General features: G+C 38.7%; 1 protein-coding gene across 3 annotated transcripts in view; it reads right to left on the reverse strand.

Annotated features, from left to right (window-relative positions):
- ANK3 (ankyrin 3) overlaps positions 1–22,563 on the reverse strand; it is a 775,194-nt gene that overhangs the window by 245,326 nt on the left and 507,305 nt on the right. For all 3 annotated transcript variants that reach the window (XM_047762801.1, XM_047762799.1, XM_047762798.1), the window contains exons 3-6: positions 15,309–15,410; positions 14,385–14,483; positions 14,075–14,173; positions 3,914–4,012 (exon numbers count right to left, since the gene is read on the reverse strand). In XM_047762801.1, coding sequence (XP_047618757.1) covers positions 3,914–4,012; positions 14,075–14,173; positions 14,385–14,483; positions 15,309–15,410 — 399 coding nt within the window. The remainder of the gene's footprint in view (positions 1–3,913; positions 4,013–14,074; positions 14,174–14,384; positions 14,484–15,308; positions 15,411–22,563) is intronic.

Raw genomic sequence — 22,563 nt, forward strand, 5'->3', positions numbered from 1 at the left:
ACTGCGGCACAACAAGACACAGTGGCATTTCTAAAGTGTTGGGACACAGTTTGATCCCTGGCCCTGCACAGTGGGTTGAGGATCAAGCACTGCTGCAGTTACAGCTGGGATCTGATCCCTGACCTGGGAACTTCATATACCATGGGGCAGTCAAAAAAGAAAATAGAAAGTATTGAAGAAACTTGACAATAGCACATCACTTAACAAATTCAAAGTCTTATTAAAATTTTTCCACCTAAGGGATCCCTTCATTGCTCACTACTGTTTGTTCTGTAAATACACTTTGGTATAAAGTGACTAGTGAAAGAACAAAATCATAGTCAGAAAACTGTGTGAATGAAATAATCTTGTTTCTTGTGTTTTTAATTCTCTAATAACAATAATTCAAAAGAAGAGATGAAAAACTCAAAGCTTCAGGAAAAAGGAAAAAAAAAAAAGGAACACAAACTTCAGCAAGTTTCCTTGTGGCACAGCAGGTTAAGGATCTGGTGTGGCGGCAGCTGTGGCACAGGTCATAAATGTGGTGCTGGTTTGACCCCTGGCCTGGGAATTTCCACATGTCACAGATGTGGCCAAGAGAAAAAAGCTCAAAGTTTCAAATATCTCTAGATAATCAGATAGGTGCTGTTTATGTAGTAATGTACCAGCAACCCTCACAAAGACATGGATGTCATTTATTCTTAGAACAGTCATTCATTTTTATAACATATATACATATGTATGACATGTATGATCTTTCCTAGAAGACTGAGTTAGTGGGCTGAGGATCTCATACACTATTTCTCTTTTTTTTTATTTTTAGTATTTTGTTCTAATTTGTTTTCAGCATGACTAATGCCATTTCTGTGACAGCAATAGACAAGCATTCTCTTTAAGTTGGTTGTAATCACTGTTTTGGAGCTTGAAAGCTTAGGAAAAAAACAAAAAACAAAAGAGAACTCAGTGAGTTATTGATAATTCGCTCACAAGGTATTTTTGATCTACTAGCAATAAACTGAGCTTATGCTCGGTTTGAAAGGAGAGACACTTCACCATCTGTCTCTCACAGCCTAAAAAAGAATACTACCTGCCTTTCTTCACAAATGAAGAAAGTACTGTGGAATTGCTTTCACCAGGATATTTATTTCAGTATTTCCATCCAAAAATGGGAATGGGCTTTCTCTTTTGCAACTACCCCCCTCCCGCTGCCTGTTCTCCCTACACATTGTGATGAGAGGGGCACGTCATACCTGAGGGACTTGCTTAGGCCACCTCCTCCCCAGTGTGGGGAGAAGCCTTGCTCTGTGCCTACACATGCTGCTCTGTTGTTATCAACCATTTGTGATTTCTCACCTAGCTTTAAGAATATTTTTATAAAAACAATATTTTTATTTTATTAAATATCTAACTATTTTAAATATTTTATTTTAAATACATAAATATATATATATTTTTTTGCTTTTTGAGGGTTGCACCCATGGCATACGAAGTTCCCAGGCTAGGGGTTGAATGGGAACTGCAGCTGCCAGCCTACACCACAGCCATAGCAACTGTGGATCTGAGTTTTGTCTGTGACCAGAGCTCATGGCAAAGCTGGATACTTAACCCACTGAGCAAGGCCAGGGATCAAACCCACATCCTCATGGATACTAGTTGGGTCATTACCACTGAGGCACAATAGGAACTCCCCAAAATATAAATTTTATTATAAAAATAAAAGTACTTCTCAAGATAAAAATCCCAATGGGGAGCTCCCACCATGATTCAGTGGGTTAAGAATCTGACTGCAGTGGCCTGGGTTGCTGTGGAGGCGTGGGTTTGAGCCCCAGTCTGGTGCAGTGGCTTAAAGGATCCAGTGTTGCTGCAGCTGTGGCAGAGGTCGCAGCTGCAGCTCAGATACCATCCCTGGCCCAGGAACTTCCATATGCTGTGGGTGCAGCCACAAAAAGAAAAAAAAAATTCCCCAACAGTACTGAAGAGCGTAAAGTGAAAAGGCTTCCTTCTAATTCTCAGAATAAATGATTGGCAACAATACACCATGGACATTTTCCTGTATCAGTACATAGAGTCTTGCTTCATTGCTAATAATGCTGAATAGCATCAGCATTTTACTGTATAAGTATAGCTATATTTATTCAACAGCTTTCCCATTGGTGCATATTTAGGTTCTTTCCAGTTTTTATTTTTTGGCTGTAACCAAAGCACATGGAGGTTTCCAGGCCAGGGACTGAACCCGTGCCACAGCAGTGACCTGAGTTGCTGCAGTGAGAATGCTGCAATGACAGTCGGCATTGTCACGATCCTTAACCCACTGTGCCATGAGAGATCTCTCCTAGTTTTGAAAAAATTTTTAAAAAATTGTTGTTACTAGTTATGCTTTTGAACTTTTTCTATAATAACTATTTTTTGCCTTATCTTCTAATGTATAGGTAAAAGGTATATAACTATTAATTTTTGATAGTTACTTCTAAGTGCTCTGCACAAGTGTTGCAACCAATTGTCAGCTTCACCAATACAGTGGGAAAGTTCCAATTTTTTTCTACCCTTCAAATTTTTTCCTCATCCCATAGGCAAAAGACTATCTCATTCTTTATCTGATTAGTAAAGTAACATTTCTAGAACTCTGAGTAAGGGTGAGATATTTTCATACATTTACAGGCATTTGTATTTCTTTTTGTGTGAACTGCCTCTTTGTTTATTTAGTGGTTTCCCCAGAAGACATGATCATGATCTAAAAAACTGGGAAAGGTTATATGCAATTCCTGTATTATCATCTTTCTTGTGCCATTCAGGAAACACGTCAGAATGAAAGTCAAAGAAGCTATGTGACATGGCTAACCCTGCATCTGTTCTAATTCATTGTATTATTAAAAATAAAGACTACTCTAACACTAGTCCTTTATTATTAGCAAGAGATTTCTAGTGATACACTTCATAGGGGATCACAATCTTTCATCCAGATTAGTCTAAAAAATACACTAGAGTTCCCACTGTGGCGAAGTGGGTTAAAAATCTGACTGCAGTGGCTGAGATTACTTCAGAGGTGTGGGTTCTATCCCCTGTGCAGCAGGTTAAAGGATCTGGTGTTGCTACATCTGCAGCTCAGATTCAATCCCTGGCCCAGGAACTTCCATATGCTGTGGGTGTGGCCATAAAAAAATAAATAAATAAACTATATTACCTAAAACAGTGCAGTACTAGTGACTTCAATAACTTTTTATTTTTAAATAACTTTGAGACTGCAAAGGTTTTTTTTTTTTTTAAATACCACCTTTACTAGTATTTTTTTATTCTTCTTCTTCTTTTTTTAATAGTTATTTCCCCAATACAATTTTTTTTTCCTACTGTACAGCATGGTGACCCAGTTACACATACATGTACACATTCTATTTTTGCACATTATCATGCTCCATCATAAGTGACCAGACATAGTTCCCAGTGCTACACAGCAGGATCTCATTGCTAATCCAAAAAAATACTAAACTAGTATTTTTAAATATAGCATACTAGTTTTGTTTTGAAGTGTAAATAAACCCTATTGTTAAAATTATGCTAACTTAAATTTGGGAAAAACAGATTTAAAATTTGTTTTATCACAAAAATATTTCAAAACAGTAGTCGCCTTTGAGGCAAAATTATAAGAAGCAGAAAAGTGTTCTTAAGCAAATATGTAAATAGTAAATAAATAGCTCAATGTTAGGGTAGAGCCAGGCATTTTTAAGAGCAGAAAGGGTATCTATGCCATGGAAGATTCCTTAAAGATTAAAAAATCAACTTTTCTAATGTATTTTATAAAAAACTTATGAGCCCATACTTTAATATACAACAGCAACTGAAAGACCAGTGAGACGGATTTTTAATCTTACAACTCCAGGCTGATAAAATGTCATAGAAACACGTGAACGTACCCAGGGAAAGAACCAAAGTATCTTACCTCCGTGGCCAGGCTTTGGCTTGCACCATTGTCAAGAAGAAACTTGACAACTTCCAGGTGGTTCTCCTGGGCTGCCATATACAATGGCGTGAAACCATTCTGCAAAATAAGAAATAAAATGTTTGTGGCTTTTTAAAGCAAATCTGTCTTTCCACTGTAATGATGCTATTATATGTTCTGGGACATGTTCACTTATAATAACTTTAATAATAATTATTAATAATTGTATATTATATATATACATTTGCTTTTAGGGCTGCACCCTTGGCATATGGAGGTCGAATTGGAGCTATAGCTGCCGGCCTACACCACAGCCACAGCAACGCAAGTTCCGAGCTGGGTCTGCAACCTACATCCACAGCTCATGGCAATGTGGGATCATTAATCCACTGAGAAAGGCCAGAGATTGAACCCGCATCCTCATGGATACTAGTCGGGTTCATTACTGCTGAGCTACGATGGGAAATCCTATAATAGCAATTTTAATGATAATTTTAAAAATATTTTGATGTAGATATTCATATTTATTAGAAAAACCTAAGCATGATAGTGTAAGTGGATTTTATAAGTATAATTCACAATTATACTTCATAATTTATAGTTTGAATGTATGTAGTTCATAGCTAATAATCTAGGTATATACATACCAATATATCCATCTTAGATAAATATATACATTAATTTAACCATCAACCACTTGTAGAGTGCCTACCCTAAGTAAAGAATTTTTACTAGATGCCATGAGGATATAAATAAAAATATATTTGGTCATTGTCCCAATGAGTTTTTTATTCCAACACATAATTATTTATTTTAAATAAAATATATAATACTTTTACATAAAAGTAAGCACCTGAAATAGTTCCTACTTTGGAAGGAATTTACATTAACTTCATATAGCTTCAAATTTTCCACAGATGGGTGAGTCAGAGCGAAGGAAAAACACCAATTTGAAAATGATACACTTCGATTTTAAAGTAGAATTCAACTAGTAGTCTACTTTTTGTAAGTTCCCTTGTTGCATTTTTTTGTAAAGACATGTTCAGAATACATGCACACACATTCGCATATTATATATTCTAATGAGCATGTTTATCTGAAATGTGCCCAAATGCTAAGGAACTTGGAAGTAAATAACTATATCTTTAGCCTCTTACTAAAAATATGTTGCATATGTGTGTTTGTTCTCTAGAACAATGTAGTTCACACCTGTGAAACACTATAATATGAAAAAGTGTTGTAATACATATACATCAAAACAGGTAATTTTCAAACTATAATAAATTCTCTTCGAATAAATTTTTCTGAATTCCATTCCATTTAACTGAATGATCTGGAAATTTTGTTGTATACATTATGCAATCTCAAATATAAACATAAATACATTCTCAATTAAATGCTATCAAGTATTGATCAAACTTTTGTGATTCAAAAGGTTTAGGTTCATCATTAGAACTATCAATTACCATATGATTACTTTATCCAAACTCTGGAAAAGTAATGTGAATAATACATAATTCAGCCTCTGGTACCCACTTTTCTTGGCTTATACTTCAGAATGAGAAAGTTCAAAAGATCCTTGAGCAGATCTCAAGGGTAAGTGATATCACATAACAAATCTACCAAAGTGTATTTACTTTTTCATCAGAGAGTGCCTCTCTTCTACTTACTCTAAGTGACACATAATTGCAACAGGCTATGCCACTTGTTTGCCAAGCTCAAGATTAGAGCCACAAAATTAAAGGCAGTAGAATATGACACAGTGTTCAACCTTCTTCCTTTTAAATTATCTACTTAGTAACATCACTAAATTTACTGTTATTTTGTTCTGTCATGAAAGGAATTGATGAAACATGGAATAACTGCAAACCAGGGTGTGTGTGTGTGTGTGTGTGTGTGTGTGTACGTGCATGCATGCATGCTCATTTGAGTGGGTTTCATCTTTATCACTTTCCAGAGCTATGCAGGAAACTAAAAGGTAGTTTAGGATGATCCTTTATCATACTGCTATTTTCTCATTTCCTTATTTGGACAAAATGAAAGATTGTTTAATCCTTGGTTGATTTAACTATCTCTTAATCAAAACAAAAGGAAAAAAATTAAAAAAGAAAAGAAAGGTGAAAACCAGCTTGGTGCACTATTCACAACAGCCAAGACATGGAAACTACCTAAATGTCCATCAACAGGTGAATGGATTAAGAAGATGTGGTACAGATATACAATGGAATATTACTCAGCCATAAAAAGAACAAAATAATGGCACTTGTAGCAATATGGATACAACTAGAGATTCTCATACTAAGTGAAATAAGGCAGAAAGGGAAAGACAAGTACCTTATAATGTCACTTATATATGGCACATATGAACCTATGTACAGAACAGAAACAGACTCACAAACGTAGAGAAAAGATTTTTGGTTGCAAAGTTGGAGGGGGGATGGACTGGGAGTTTGGGGTTAGTAGAGGCGAACTATTACATTTAGAATGGATTGGGCAGTGAGGTCCTAATGCACAATACAGGGAACTGTGTCCAGTCTCTTGGGACAGAACATTATGGGGGATGACATGAGAAAAAGAATATATCTGTATATCTATATATATCTATGACTGTGTCACTTTGCTATATAGCAGAAAGTGGCACAACATTGTAAATCAACTATATTTTAATTTAAAAAAAGATTAAAAAAAAAAAAAAGACAACCAGCATGGATTTTTTTCTTATCACTCAAAGAACTACTGAGTATCTGTCTTTTCCATATCACGCAAGATTTCCAGGCAGAATTCAGATTTTAGGCCTTAGGAAAAATTCCAAAATGGATGTTCTTCTCTCAGTCATAAATATTAAATAGATAATACATGTCAGTGTATTCTTAACTTCAGGGCAGAGGTCTGCTATAGTTCAAGGTTACCTTAGAAATACGGGTCCACCTACAAATATCTGGTTTCCAGTGCAGTGTCCCTGTACTGTTTTTTTTTTTTTTTTTTCTTCATTTTTAAAAATTTTATTGAAGTATAATTGATTTACAACATGGTGAGAATTTCTCTTGTACAACAAAGTGACTCAGTTATATAAATACTACTTGGACCGTTATAGAGGAAACCTGCTAGAATCATACATTTCATGACCCATGAAGGAAATCCAAACCCAGGCACCGAGGTTTAGGAGATTCTGTTCTTACAAACCAGGAACTTCCATAGAGTGGTCCTTAAGTACAACTTTTATTTTTTTATTATTTTGCTTTTTAGGAGCCGCATTTGCAGCATATGGGAGTTCTCAGGCTAGGGGTTGAATCGGAGCTGCAGTTTCCGGCCTACCCCACAGCCACAGCAACCCCAGATCCAAGCTGCATCTGTGATCAACACCACAGCTCATGGCAATGCTGGATCCTTAACCCTTTGAGTGAGGCCAGGGATGGAACCTGCATCCTCATGGATGCTAGTCAGGTTCGCTACCACTGAGTCACAATGGGAATTCCCCTTAAGTACAACTTAAATCATCCCATGTGCCCTTCTCACAGTGAGAGAGAGTGAACTGTGTACAACTGGGATGTCTCAGAAATAATATTTATAAATGAGTCACAGCAAATGGGGCTCTTTAATTACCAGTTTCCACAACAGCTTTTCCTCTTCTGCACACTTCCCATTGTGTAGTTCTTATTTAGAAAGCTGGTCATTTTCTGAGTGGTTACATTCTTTCATATATTTTTTCTTTTTATATATGTTTATGGATCTATAATGCACATATCATAAAAGTCACCTTTTTCAGAGTGTCAAATTTAGTGGTTTTTTAGTATATTCACAAAATTGGGCAGCCATCCTCACCATCTAATTCCAGAGCATGTCCTCACCTGAGGAAGAAACTCTGGATCATTAAGATCCACTTCCCATTTCCACCACTTATTTGTTTTCCATCTCTATGGATTTGCCAATTGTCAACATTTCATGTAAATGGAATCATACAATATATGGCATTGGAATTTCCTGGTGGCCTAGATGGTTAAGGATCCTACTTTGCCACTACTGTGGCACAGATTCGATCCCTGGCTTGGGAGCTTGTGCATGCAGCAGGCATGGCCAAAAAATATACACGTATATATGGCATTGAATGGTCTCATTCTACCTCTGCTGACTATAATGACAAAATGTTTTTGGTGAGGCCTCCACAATAGAAATTTTACTTTTACAGTAGGGCATTTGAGTGTGTGTATTAATTTTGCCCTATTTTCTTTAGAGGAAGTACCTCTTCCTTAGTGGGTAGGTAGGATAGAGTCTCGATTGGACTCTGAAACAAAGTGCCTGTCCTTCTTCAACCCCAGGGTTGATTCATGTTCAGGACAGCCTCTGTTTGCTCTCCCAGGTCAAGTCTCTGTCCTCCTCAACTTCGTTTTCTGCTAAATCTCCCCTCCCCACCCTCGAATGACCTGCAGGGACCATAGTAAAAGGCAACTTCACCCCTTAGCTTTGGATAAGGTTTTCCCACTCCATCTACCTACTTTCCAAAGCTTCCTGAAAGCTTTAGCCTTCTATTCTGTGGATTCCTCATAGAATTCCAAATTGCTAAAGTTATTTGGGTTAAAGCAACAGAAACCAACACCAATTAATACAAATTCCAACTACCGAGAAAGGATCAACAAGGTGAGAACACACAACACTAGTTACGGTTCTAGGAAGATCATTACAAGCATCCTCTGGAAGAGAGTGAATAAAAATATTACCCCTACTTTCTAGCACCAAGAGGCTTAAGGCATAAGTAATTCAGTGTGGTACACCTAGAGCTGTAATAATTTTCTGTAAAAAAGTACCTGGATTGGGAAGATGGTCAGATTTCAGAGAGAATGTTCTTTTTCTCGCAAGGAGAAAAAAGTACATCACTGGTTTTATGTGAATTTTCTAGCTTAGGAAGTTTCCAAAACAAAGAGCTGGCCAAAAAGAAATATACAAGGAGCCCAATTTACATTTCTTTTTCTATAACAACAATAGACTTAATTCTCAAAAGGCAGAGCAGCTCAAGACAGTACTTTTTTTTTTTTTTGGTCTTTTTTTGCCTTTTCTAGGGCCGCTCCTGAGGCATATGGAGGTTCCCAGGCTAGGGGTCTAATTGGAGCTGTAGCCACTGGCCTATGCCAGAGCCACAGCAATGCAGGATCTGAGCCACGTCTGGGACCTACACCACAGCGCACAGCAACGCCAGATCCTCAACCCACTGAGCAAGGGCAGGGATCGAACCCGCAACCTCATGGTTCCTAGTCGGATTCGTTAACCACTGCGCCACAACAGGAACTCCCATTTTTGATGCCTGATTTTATCCAATATCGTCAGTATTTTCTGTTCTGCAGGTATTGTGGTGTTATTATAAGTGTTGCGGTATTATTTTAAGGATGCGAAGCTGCAGACTTACAATTTTATAAACAGTACTGAGGCATGCTGCCTCATAACTGCTACTGAAAGAAGAAAGTCCTATTTCATTTGAATAAGGACAAATTTCATCCATGAAATTTTCTTATTCTAGTTTCCTACAACCAAGTCTTTGTATATTATGAAATGCTGTTATTAACTAAAATGTTAAGGGCATGGTGACAGATGTATACTGATTTATATATAATGATTTTTGGGGTTTTGGGTTTTTTTTTTTTTTTTGGCTGCCATTTGCCATATGGCGCTCCAGGGCCAGGGATCAGATTCAAGCCATAGTTGTGACCTGCGCCACAGTTGTGGCAATGCCAGATCCTTTAACCCACTGCGCCAGGCTAGGCACTGGAGAGACACCCATATCCTGGCACTAGAGAGATACCAGTGATCCTGTTGTACCATAGGGGGAACTCCTACAATGCTAATTTTTATGAAGGTCAGGTCTATCAGAGATATGCTACTAGGGTCAAAGGTCAGAAAGCTCTATCTGGACCACACCCACTGTCCCACGGCTGACTTCATCAGCATCTGACCTCCTGCCATAGAATACATTAAAAAACACAGCAAGACTAAGGAGGCACTGGATTAATTAAAGGCTCTTGTCTTTGTTAACACCACTGTGAAAACCTGTCCATTTAGAATATTTTGATGGTTAAAATATTATTTGAATAGAATTTGCTTCTTTATAAACATAGTTGCTCCTTATATTACAGTATAAAGACAGAGGAAAAAAGAGTGAACGATGTCATTTGACATGGAAGTTTGAGGTTTTTTAAGAGCAAACACTGTTAATCATTGTTGTACTTAGTATAAAGTATTAAAGACTTAATCATAATAGAGTTCTTTAAAATCATGATTTAAGAGCTCCCTCTGTGGTGCGGCGGGTTAAGGATCTGGCATTGTTGCAGCTGTGGTGTAAGTCAGAGCTGTGGCTGGGATTCTATCCCTGGCTTGGGAGCTTCTGTGTTCTGTGCATGTGGCCAAAAAATAAATAAATGAAGAATAAAAATAAAATCATGATTTAATTATCCAACCCAATCTCTTTCTTAGGATGGGCCTAAATGAATGTTAAGTAATATAAGGAAGAACCCATTAACTTATCAAGACCTAAGATCAAGGCAATGACAAGATTGACTACAATAATACCTAGAAATTCCTAGTTTATAGAGCCTCAGTTTATCAGAACTTGATATTGTCCAATGCCATTTTTATTTTCAAGGAGAATTTTTCTATTTAAGCAAGGGCTCTCTTTATACTATTTCTGGGTGGCTATTAAATACTCTCTGTAGGTTAAAATTTCACATAGGGATACTATCTTTCTTGAACATTAATAGTCCTGGGATGTTTCATATTCTGCCACCTAAATGGAATTTCATTTCATTTCATGGCATTATTGTTTGTTGTTCTTTATAAAAGTTGCTTTTGAAAAGTTATTAATTGGAATTATCTTTGAAACTCCATTCTGCTACATGGTGATCTCATTACTTATTCTGTCCATGGAATGATGTGGTTCAGAAGGCTTCTGGGGGCAGGTGTCCTGAGGAAGGGGGGCATGCTTTATGGTCAAGTGTGTGGCAGGGCAGTCCAAGCACAGCTGCAAAGAAAAGGGAATTTCAAAGCCCATGTTCTTCTCCCACACTTCATCATCAGGAGAGAATGTGTATAAATTGAAATCTAATCTGGTAAGGATTTTATTTCAACTAGAGCTTCTTCCAGACATTGCAGAGAAGGTTCAAAACTATGCCTCCTCTAAACATGAGTCCAAAATGTGTGCAATGTTTCAAAGAAGGAGGTTAATTTTTTTCCTTCCTCGGGGTGGGGGGGGGGAAGAAAGGAGAAGGAAGAGGAACTAAAGAGTGTTCCCACTATCTCAGAGCTTAATGCTAGTTATTCGCTAGTGTAAAAAAAAAAAATACATAGGGGCATTTTTGAAAATTGGTTTAAAAGCATAATGCTTCTCTTGTGGTCAGCTGGTGTGCAGTTCTCTTAAAATACTATACTTGTCAATATTCAACTCTGTATTATTTCTTTCCTGAAAAGCATTATTACTCCAAGATTAGGCTCATAGGGAATCAGAATAAGGAGCATAGATGCTGTAACAAAGGTCCAATCACAGGGAGATAGAGATTGGACCAGTTATATAAGAATTTATAAGCTTGGAAGTACAGTGCAATTTTTTTTCCACGACACCGATATTTAATGTTGTAAGAGCTATCATCGCTATGGCTGTGGTAACAAGGGAGGAAGTCACTGCAATTCTGTCGACCCATAAATATAGGATCCTGTTATCCAAAGGTAATTGGTACTGGAAAAGGATGAGAAACTCAAGTGCACTTAAAGCAGAGATCAAACAATAAGGTCATACTGTACAGCACAGGGAGCTATATCCAATCTCCTGGGATAAACCATGATGGAAAATAATACTTCTAAGAGAATGTATATATATGTATGACTAAGTCACTCGGCTGTACAGCAGAAATTGGCACAACATTTTAAATCAACTATAATTTAAAAAGTTTTTAAAATAGAGATCAAAGGTCCATGGTAAATAATGAAAAAAAGTTAGATTGAGACTTCATCTTGAAAGAGAAAACCAGAAATCGTAAAAGCAAGTTTATATGATTTAACCAAATGTAGTTTACAACTGCATTTGTGGGCAAGTTCTCAGAAAGAGTGAAGACCAAACCAAATGTGCTTTTTGTGGAAAAAAGTGTTTGCTTTTTTTCAAACAAAATTACACAAGGGCTTGATATCCTTCACTTTTTATTTTTACAATAAAAGCAAGAAGAGTCTTTTTGTAAAAAGCTATTTGGGTACCAAAGCGCTCATCTAGTTTTTTTTCTTCATTCCATCTTTAAAAAAAAATTTTTTTATTGGACTATAGTTGACTTATAATGTTGTGCTAGCTTCAGGGGTACATGAAAGTGAATTCATTCTTTTGGTACTTATCGATTTTGTATATTGTAGTATGTATATGTTAATCCCAAACTCCCAATTTATCCCTCCCCCAACCCAATGTATTCTCTTTGGTAACCACAAGTTTGGTTTTGAAAGCTGTGAGTCTGTTTCGCTTTTGTGAATAAATTCTTTTGTCTCATCTTTTATTATTAGATCCCACTTCATTTAATTGTTTGATTTTTTGAATCATTCCTGTTTGAAATGCCTGTCAGGAAATCATCCTAATTCCTCACACCGTCTGGTCCACTACTGCTAGAAATCCATGTCCCTGCAGTGCGGCTGTGCACCCAGCTGTCCCTCAGCTTCACTTTCTCTTGATGCCATGAAATCCTGCACTGTTTGCAAAACTTGCAGCTCTGTTCTATAATCAATTTGTTCAATTCCGAACGCCCTGGGGTAGATACTGACAAACCAGGACAGAGGCCAGCCTTCAACTGGAAGGAATGTTTGGGTAGAGACCTGTTTTAAAAATGGTCGGGTCCTTCATGGCTATTTGTGTGTTATGATGATGGTTGCTCTCCTACACAACCTCACATCTTTGGAGACCTGTATAATGAAAAATATGGATAACAGGAACCTATTTTTTTTAAACCAATAAAGTGAACTTAATTCTTTTAGACTTAAAGTCTACCCGATGATAATCTATTGATTTTTCTTAAAATTTCACTCGAGACTCTGAGAGGACCTTCTGAGTGAATGATCAGTGTATATCCATGACATGGAATCTGGATTTTCAATTTTATTATGGTAATTTCTTTTTAATCTATTTCAGAGAACAATAACAATAGCTGAATCAGTAAACAGGAATTAGCTAGTTTCTTCCCTTTTTCAACTAGATTAAAGCACTGATATAGTCTGCACTTCTAAGAGCTTTTCCTCTTTTACAGGCATCCTCATTTCCTTTGTCAGTTAGTAAATACTAATCCTGGACCTGAGCCAGTGTCAGAAAATAGTATAATACTCTGCATGGAATTCCCATCGTGACTCTGCAGTAACAAACTCGACTATTATCCACAAAGATGCAGGTTTGATTCCTGGCACCACTCAGTGGGTTAAGGATCCAGAGTTGCTGTGAGTTGTGGTATAGGTCGCAGACGAAGCTCACATCCCATGTTGCTGTGGCTGTGGCATAGGCAGGCAGCTGTAGCTCCAATTCAACCCCTAGCCTGGGAACATCCATATGCTACAGGTGTGGCCCTAAAAAGACAAAAAAAAAAAAAAAATCCCCAAAACAAAGAAAGAAAATAGTGTAAGACTCTGCATTATAGGCATCCTCTCATCATCTGTGTGTATGACTACCAGGCATTCAAACCAGTTTCACAGACGGATGATTTTTAAAAATCTCTGCCTCTTAGAGTTCCCATTGTGGCTCAGCAGGTTAAGAAGCCCTCATAGTGTCCAGGAGGATGCAGGTTTGATCCCTGTTCTTGCTCAGTGGGTTAAGGATCTGGCATTGCAGCAAGCTGTGGCATAGGCCACAGATGCAGCTCAGATCAGCCATGGCTGTGGTGTAGGCCTGCAGCTGCAGTTCCTACTCAACCCCTAGCTCAGGAACTTCTATATGCCACAGCTGCGGCCATAAAAAGAAAATAAAAAACTAACTCTACCTCTCACGATATGTATTGCAAATGAGGATATATATGAAATTGAATAATGTAGAATAATATAACTATTCATTAATATAGCTCTTAAATACTGTATTTCTAGAAGATACAAGACCCAAGCAAGTGCCTGACCCAGAACATCAACTGTGAATCATGATAACATTTCCTTGCAGTTGAGCTGCAGGTTTACCTGGGATTGGGCATTGACATTGGCTCCATTGGTAACCAAAACCTTGACCACTTCGGCTTGCCCTGCCAAAGATGCAATATGTAACGCTGTGTTTCCTTTCTGCAAAACAAAAGGCAAGATACATCAACTCAATTTATAATCTTTAGCTCTCCTTTCAACATTTTACAAGACATTGCCCCCCTCAGTAGTTCCCCAAAGAGAACAAGGTCCACAAGTATCTTGTGAGGAGTGTGCTCCAATTCTTTTCAAGGGCTGACTTCTCATAGCATTTGGCAATTGATAGAAAAAGCATAAAGTGCATGATACTGACCTTTGTAGCTGCATCCACACTGGCTTCCCTCTGGAGCAGCTCAGAAACAACCTCAACATGGCCTTCTTTGGAAGCGAGATGGAGTGCGTTCAACCCATTCTGATTAAGTGAAAGGAAAGCTTTACTCAGCAGGTTGAAGATAGAGCACTAAACAGTCTACTAAGAACACTGAAGAGAACATCTCACCAGCAACCATTTGTGTGTGCAGTGTAGGAACTCGAATCAGGAATAAAAGTACTTGGGGCAGTTTGGTGGGTTGCTCTGATATCATGACCTAATAAATTTTAGGAATTAATTATTAAAGGACACATATCTACATTTCTTTTTTCTTTTTTTTTTTTTTTTGCTATTTCTTTGGGCTGCTCCTGCGGCATATGGAGGTTCCCAGGCTAGGGGTCCAATCGGAGCTGTAGCCCCCGGCCTACGCCAGAGCCACAGCAACGCAGGATCTGAGCCGCGTCTGCAACCTACACCACAGCTCACGGCAACGCCGGATCGTTAACCCACTGAGCAAGGGCAGGGACCGAACCCGCAACCTCATGGTTCCCAGTCAGATTCGCCAACCACTGCGCCACTACGGGAACTCCGTATCTACATTTCTGAATGCTTCCTTAACAAAGCAGAGAATAATTTGATAATCTAACAGAAAACACTGGTTCAAAAGAGAAAGTCTTGGAGTTCCCTCGTGGCTGAGCAGGTTAAGGATCTAGTGTTGTCACTGCTGTGTCTCTGGTTACTGCTGTGGTGCTAGTGAGAGTTCTGCTCCTGGCCTGAGAACTTCTACATGCTACAGGCATGGCCAACAACAACAACAACAAAAAAAAAAAAAAAAAGGAGAAGGTCTTGATAATATCTAGGAGTATAAAGTCTGGATTTTAAAAATTTTAACTCAAAAATTAAATCACAACAATAACCTCAACTAACCTGATTGCAGATGTTGATGTCAACTCCATTTTTTATGTAGTCAAGGGCCTTTTCCAAGTGTCCAGCTCGAGCTGCTCTTAAGTAACTTGCGTTGGCATCAGACTGAAATAAAAAAGAAAAGACATTCTGATGAAAAAGGAAACTAATATGCATGTTTCCAACTACTCAGATTATTGTCCAAACTAAAAAAAGTAAAACTGAGATTTTTTTCAATTGAACCATTTTATTTCTCACATGAAAATACTAAAAAAAGATCTTTGTAAAGTCTCCAGGAAAAAAAAACTCTTCAAACGTTAGAGTCAAGTGATAGCTGATTCAATCGATTTATAATTTATTCAGAACTGAAAGAGTTAATTACCTACCATATGTAAGGACAATACATTAACATACGATTTCAGGAGAGTTAAGAAAATCCTATCACTTTCTGGTAGTTACCTTGTGATAAACCTCATTCTTCTATTTTATCAGAAATTTAATTATACAGATGTTGAACTATAATGTTACACCTGAAACATATAATTAAAAAAAATTAACATCTATTCCATTTTTTTGTATCTAAGTATCATGGCCAATTTTTCAATTAATAGCTTCACAAATACATTTAATGTTGCCACTCTAGTTTAATAAGAATTTGTGAGTAATGATATTCTCTTACATTTTCATGTAGGCTTCAGCCATATGTCAGAATACAGACTGTATTTGAAAAGCATTTATAAAGGTCTACACCGTTTGCAAAGTGTACTTCCCATATATTTTTCAAACTCACTAAGTCCACAGCCTGCAGAAAACTTTGTTAGTAACATTAGCAGGTGCAAACAAATAAATACATATACATTTTGAAAACAATGAAAGCCAAGTCTGTAATTCATTCATTGAATGCTTACACCTTTGAACCATTGCTGACCTCTGAGACCTACAAATTATACATGTGAAATCATCTACCTTTGAAATTTTTAAGAGAAAGAAGGTGATGAGAAGAAAGACTGCAAAGGTGGGTCCGCACAATGTGTAAAGGAGTCTTGCTCCATGTAAAACGACACAGAAGGAGATTTTCTTGAAAGGGCTGCCAAAAACATCTCATCACTGGTTATCAAAGCAATCATGAAGGGCATGGCTTCAAAGAAGAAAGTGTCTTCTTCCACCCATTTGGCAACCACCTCCTTCAAACTCTCATTCACACGGCACCTCATCTATGAAGGCTTCTCAGACCTCCCAAGCTGAGCTTAATTGCTCAGGGCTCACAAGGCTCATTGAGCACGCTTGGTATTTATCAACCAGCATCATTGTTTGGGAATATACCTGTCCTTCCTCCTCCCTAAACTATAAGCACTTTAAGCACAAGCAGAAGCAGATTAAGGGGTAGACAAGTGGAAAGCCAGCAAGATGCCAATCATGGAGGAATGCTAATTCAACCCTGGAAATGTACTCAAGATGAAGGAAATGGCATCCCTCAGAAGGATCTCTGGTTCTGGTGTGGGTCAATTCAGATAAGAGAGTGGACAATTCAATTTAGTTAAAAGTAGACTTGCTCAGGATTTCAAAGGAAAGGGCACCGCTCCCCTGGTGGTCTCTTCCAGCAGTATGTCTGTCTATGAAGGAATGTTGCTTCTTCTAGATTATGGCATCTTTTTTTCTTTATTTTTTTTTTCTTTTTGCTTTTTAGGGCCACACCCGCAGCATATAGAAATTCCCAGGCCAGGGTCGAATCAGAGCTGTAGCTGCCAGCCTACATCACAGCCATAGCAATGTGGGAACCTACATCACAGCTCATGGCAACACTGAGTGAAGCAAGGGATCGAACCTGCATCCTCATGGATACTAGTCGGATTCATTTTGTTGCCCCACCTCGGGAACTCCCTAAATTAGGGCATCTTAAACTTGGCATATTGGCCTTTTGAGCCAGATAATTCTTTGATGTGGGGGACAGTCCTGTTCATTGTCAATATTTACCAGCATCCTTGGCATCTACCAACCAAGTACCAGTAGCATCTCCTATTTGTGACAGCTAAAAACATCTCAAAATTGCCAAATTTCCCTGGGTGAGGGGGTAAAACCTCCCCAGGTGAGAACCACTGCTCTAAAGAAATAGTAAGCCAATTTGTTTAAAGAGTGTAGGATCGAAAAGGCTTCCATCTTTGGCCTGCTTGCACTGCCATATGGCTTGACCCTTCACTAGGCAGTGACTATTGTACAACATCCATCTCTCTGTTTCCCCTATAACAAGAAGCATCGCTGGCATGTAGCAGGTGTTTCCAAATGTTTTGTGAATGAATGAATCAATAAACAAGTAAATTTTGGAGAAACAACTAATTAAAATATTTCCCGGGATAATAGAAGAGGCTTCATTAACAACTACAATAACAACCACAAACAGAATAGGCTATGATACAAAGCTGAAGGCAGAGGTCACAAAAGAGGCCAGGAGGTGGGTACCTGGGAGCACACATAGGTATGGCCAAAATAAAATCGAGATTTGAGTCAGACATGCAAATCATTTCATTAGAGCAGAGAGTTAAGGAAGAGGAAGAGGATAGCATTGCTTCAAATCAGACAAAGGACAAATCAAAGTTTCCAGGAATGTAACAAAAAACAAAATCCAGTCTCTAAAGGGGTTTGGTACTTGGAGAAGGTTAATTTTCGTTTGGTTTGTCAGTTCAGTTAGAAATAAATTAGCTATGCAAGGATGGCTCATTGTACCATAAAATATCATCTTCTTTGTGCCTGCTCGGTGACTTATCAGTAAATTTGCCCAGAAGGGCTCTGATGCTGTTCTGTGGAACAAATGACATCAGTCTGCCTGGATATTTCAACTGCCGGAGATAACAACCCAGAGTTAAGTAAGCATCCCAAACCCAGACTCTGAGCACACAAAAACAGCACCTAAAGAAGTTCAAAATGAGGTGTCACAATTCCAGGACAGCCTTTGAAGAGATTCCAGATCTGAAAAGGTTTGGCAGTTCTATATTCTTTTCATTTTTCTCTCATGTTTTCTCAGAATGTTCCCACCGGAAACTCCACAGCAGAACAAAATACAGACAATATACACCAAAGCTCCTAATTCAGTAGTTGTCTACCTCTTTGAAGTTCAGACTCTTTTGAGACTAACAGAAGTTGTAAATAAATCCCTTTCCTTTAACATCTGCACGTATATGCAAACGCGCACCAAATCTGCACACACACACATCAAATCTGCCAATGCCAACACCATTCGCCCACTATTTCATGCAGCACAGGATGGGTGCTCGTAGGTTCATGTTTTAAAACACCTGCTCTAGGAGTTCCTGCTATGTTGCAATGGGATTGACAGTGTTTTTGGAGCACTGGAATGGAGATTCGATCCCTGGCCCAGCACAGTGGATTAAGAATCCTGTGTCGCTGCAGTTGTAGTGTAAGTTTTAACTGTGGCTTGGATTTCAACCCTGGCCCAGGAACACCATATGCCTCGCGTGCGGCCATAAAAGAAAAAAAAAAAAAAAGTACACCTGTTCCAATGAAAAGAATTCTCTAGTGGATACCTCTCCCATATCTGTTTTACCTAGTAACTCTGGTATCAGATAATCCTCTGAGGTTGCTAATTTATCACTTGAGAACTTTAGGAAGAAGTGATGGGACAAAAACGTATTTTTGTCACTCCTCCCAGCTCTCTATTACATGCAGACACGTTCAATGCATCAATATGTAACATTCAGCCACTACTTATACTTCAAAGAAAAAGCATAGAGGGGAAAAGAGCGGAAAATACAAAAAATGAGCAAGAAGAGGCAAATAAAGACTGCCTTGGCGAAACACGACCACTTACGAAGTGCAGTTATTAAAGCCCACAGGAAAAGAACCAAGAAGTTCCTCCTTCTATTTTCAACTACCTGCAAGCGATGCAGCCACAACTTTTTTCCAGATATTTTATGAACATTGATTTTTAAATTATTATTATTATTATTATTATTATTAGGCTGCCTTTGGCATATGAAGTTCCCAGGCCAGGGATCAGATCTGAGTCACAGTTTCAACCTACGCCACAGCTGTAGCAAATGCTGGATCCTTAACCCACCGTGCTGGGCTGGAGATTGAACCTGCATCCCAGTGCTCCAGAGATGCTGCTGATCCCTTTGTATCACAGTGGGAAATCCTGAACATCAATTTTGTATTGTCAGCCAACATCTGGCTGTATGGTGGCAAACAAAGCAGATGAGGTACAAATTAAGACTCGCATGCCTTCATCTCACTCTTACACTTCTCCAAACTGCGCTGCTTAAGGGGCAGGGGAAATAATGCACTCTTCACATTTTTCATTTCTTTCACATTCTGCCTATAGTACCTGTAACATTGTTGTTTATTTCCCTAATGTTAAATATGTATATAATATTTTTTATTAGGCTCCATACCACCATGATGCATCTCTCAACTGTTATTTCCTCAAGTAACTAGCTGTTACTCAACACAGCCACAGCCTGTTTTTTTTTTCAATCCTGAGCATTCTATCAAAAGTATATATATATATACATGTATAATGACTGGGTCAATTTGCTGTACAGCAGAAATTGACAGAACATTGTAAATCAATTATAATAAAAAAATCTTTAGAAAATACAGTGTGAAACACAAAAAAATTTTAAAAAGTAAAAGAGCCATGAATATTGAGTTAGTTGGTACAGAGTGAATATAAACAAGGTGGTCAGCATTTCTTTTCCCCTGAGATGATGAAAATCTGAAGGAAGAATTTGGAAGATGAAAGTGCAGAAGATTTCATTATGTGGTAATAACACGTCTTTCCACTGTGGAGTTGATGACTGTGCTGTGTCTCGTTTCGGTCCACTATGAACGGTGCTGCCACGAACATTTTGGCACTAGACCTAGTGCACACAGGCAAGCTCTTTTAAGGTATATACCTAGCATCATATGTGGTGGGTCACTGGGTATGTGCCTATTCAACTTTACTAGTTACCCGTTTTTCAAAGTGACTGTACCAATTTATACTTTCTCCAATTTGTGACTACTGATTATGAGCTCATATTCCTTACATTTTTAATCACTGAGAATTCCTTTGGGTCTGGGTTAACGATGCCTTCTTCCAAAGAGGAAATTTAAGATTACTTCAGTGAATTGCCTGGAGGCACTATCAACCCAAGATTACTATTATTATTTTGCTTTTTAGAGCTTCACTCACAGCATATGAAATTTCCCAGGCTAGGGGTCAAATCGGAGCCACGGCTGCTGGCCTACGCCACAGCCACAGCAATGCCAGATCTGAGCTGCGTCTGCGACCTACACCACAGCTCACGACAACATCTGAGAGAGGCCAAGGATGGAACCTGTATCCTCATGGACACTAGTCAGATTCGCTTCCACTGCACCACAATGGGAACTCCTAGACAGGCATGTTTTTACTGTATTCTTCTATGTAGTTGGGTTATTTGCAAGCCACTCCTTATACAGGGAGCTACACACTCTGGGGCCTGGCTTACTGGAATGCCTCTCATTAGACTATCTACCATGGTCACATTCCAGGCTTTGTCTCCTGTGCCCTGTGCCTATGCAGCCAAGTGGAAGGGGTCCTTAAGGTCAGATCATTTTTCACCTCTACAGATCCCTTACCTTTGTGCTAGTTCACAAGTGCACTTCAAAAGACTTATTTTTGTCATTATCCCAACACCTCTGCTTTTCTTACAGCTAGAAATACACTTAGCTAAAAATAAACTTTTAATTTTTAATTTAATTAAAAAAATTTTTTTTCTTTTTAAAGCCTCACCTTCAGCATAAAGAAGTTCCCAGGCTAGGGGTTGAATCGGAGCTACAGCTGCAGGCCTACACCACAGCCACAGCAACACTGGATCTGAGGCGCATCTGCAACCAATGCCACAGCTTGGGTCAATGCTGGATCCTTAACCCACTGAGCGAGGCCAGGGATTGAACCTGCATCCTCATGGACATATATTGTGTTCTTAACCCAGTGAGCCACAATGGGAACTCTGCCTTCTTTTTCTTAAAATTCACCCTACTACTTGCCCAGTTCGGTCTCTAGCCATGTGATGCCCAGCTCATTCTAAACACCTCCAGGAAGTTGTAGTCAGCACAGTGTCACTGAACACTCTTCAGGAGCTTATGAGGAGCCACCGAAAACTCTGAGAAAATCATGACAAGGATGATAGCTGCATATGAATAAGGGCCTACAGCACATCAAGGATGACCTGCTGTAATACATAATACTTAATAACGATAATATATAATAATATGTTATTATTATACAGGCATAACTATTTTTTTTTTCCATTTTTGGCCACCCTGTGGCATATGAGCTCCCAGGCCAGGGATCAGACATGAGCTGCAGCTGCAACCTAAGCCAAAACTGTGGCAATGCCAGATCCTTAATCCACTGTGCTGGGCCGGGGATCGAACTGGCATTCCAGTGCTCCCAAGACGCCAGTGATTTCATTGTGCCACGTCAGGAGCTCCATATTATTTATTTCCTAACAGTTCAATCAATTTAGGAATCTCCAGGAATCCCCATCATGGCTCAGCCGAAATGAATCTGACTAGCATTCATGAGGATTCAGGTTCAACCTCTGACCTCGCTAAAGTGGATTAAGGATCCGGTGTTGCCACGAACTGTGGTATAGGTCGCAGATGTGGCTCAGATCTAGCATTGCTGTGGCTGTGGTATAGGCGGGTTGCTGCAGCTCTGGTTAGACCCCTAGCCTGGGAACTTACATATGCTGAGGGTACAGCCCTAAAAAACAAACAAACAAATAAACAAACAAACAAAACCCAACGGAATCTTTATTACAGATTCGAAAAACTGAGTTTCACAAAAGTTAAGTGACTTGCCCAAGGTCACACAGCTAATAAGTAGGCAGGCAGCAAGAACTGAAGACCATACTTGCTTGATAATAATCCCAGGCTCTTTCCTCAGCACTAAAGGTTCGGTGGAGTCCCAGGGTTAAAAAACAGAGACCAAGAATAAGACTGAGTAAGCAGAGTTCTATATGCTTATTTTCAGTGTCAGCCCAAGTAGATTTACTTTTTTTTTTCTTTTTTCTTTTTTTTTGGCCATGCCCGCAGCACGTGGAAGTTCTGGGCCACGGATTGAACAGCAACAACCCAAACCACTGCAGTGACATGCCAGATCCTTAAGCTGCTGCACCCCAAATAGATTTTTTTTAATCTGCTTTATCTATTAATGTTGGATGACATGCTTCATTTGTAAAAATGTGTCTGATTTTTAAACCATAGCGTTCAATCAATTTCTTTGGCATGGCTT

This window comes from Phacochoerus africanus, chromosome 15, assembly GCF_016906955.1.
Source record: "Phacochoerus africanus isolate WHEZ1 chromosome 15, ROS_Pafr_v1, whole genome shotgun sequence".
Taxonomy (NCBI): domain Eukaryota; kingdom Metazoa; phylum Chordata; class Mammalia; order Artiodactyla; family Suidae; genus Phacochoerus; species Phacochoerus africanus.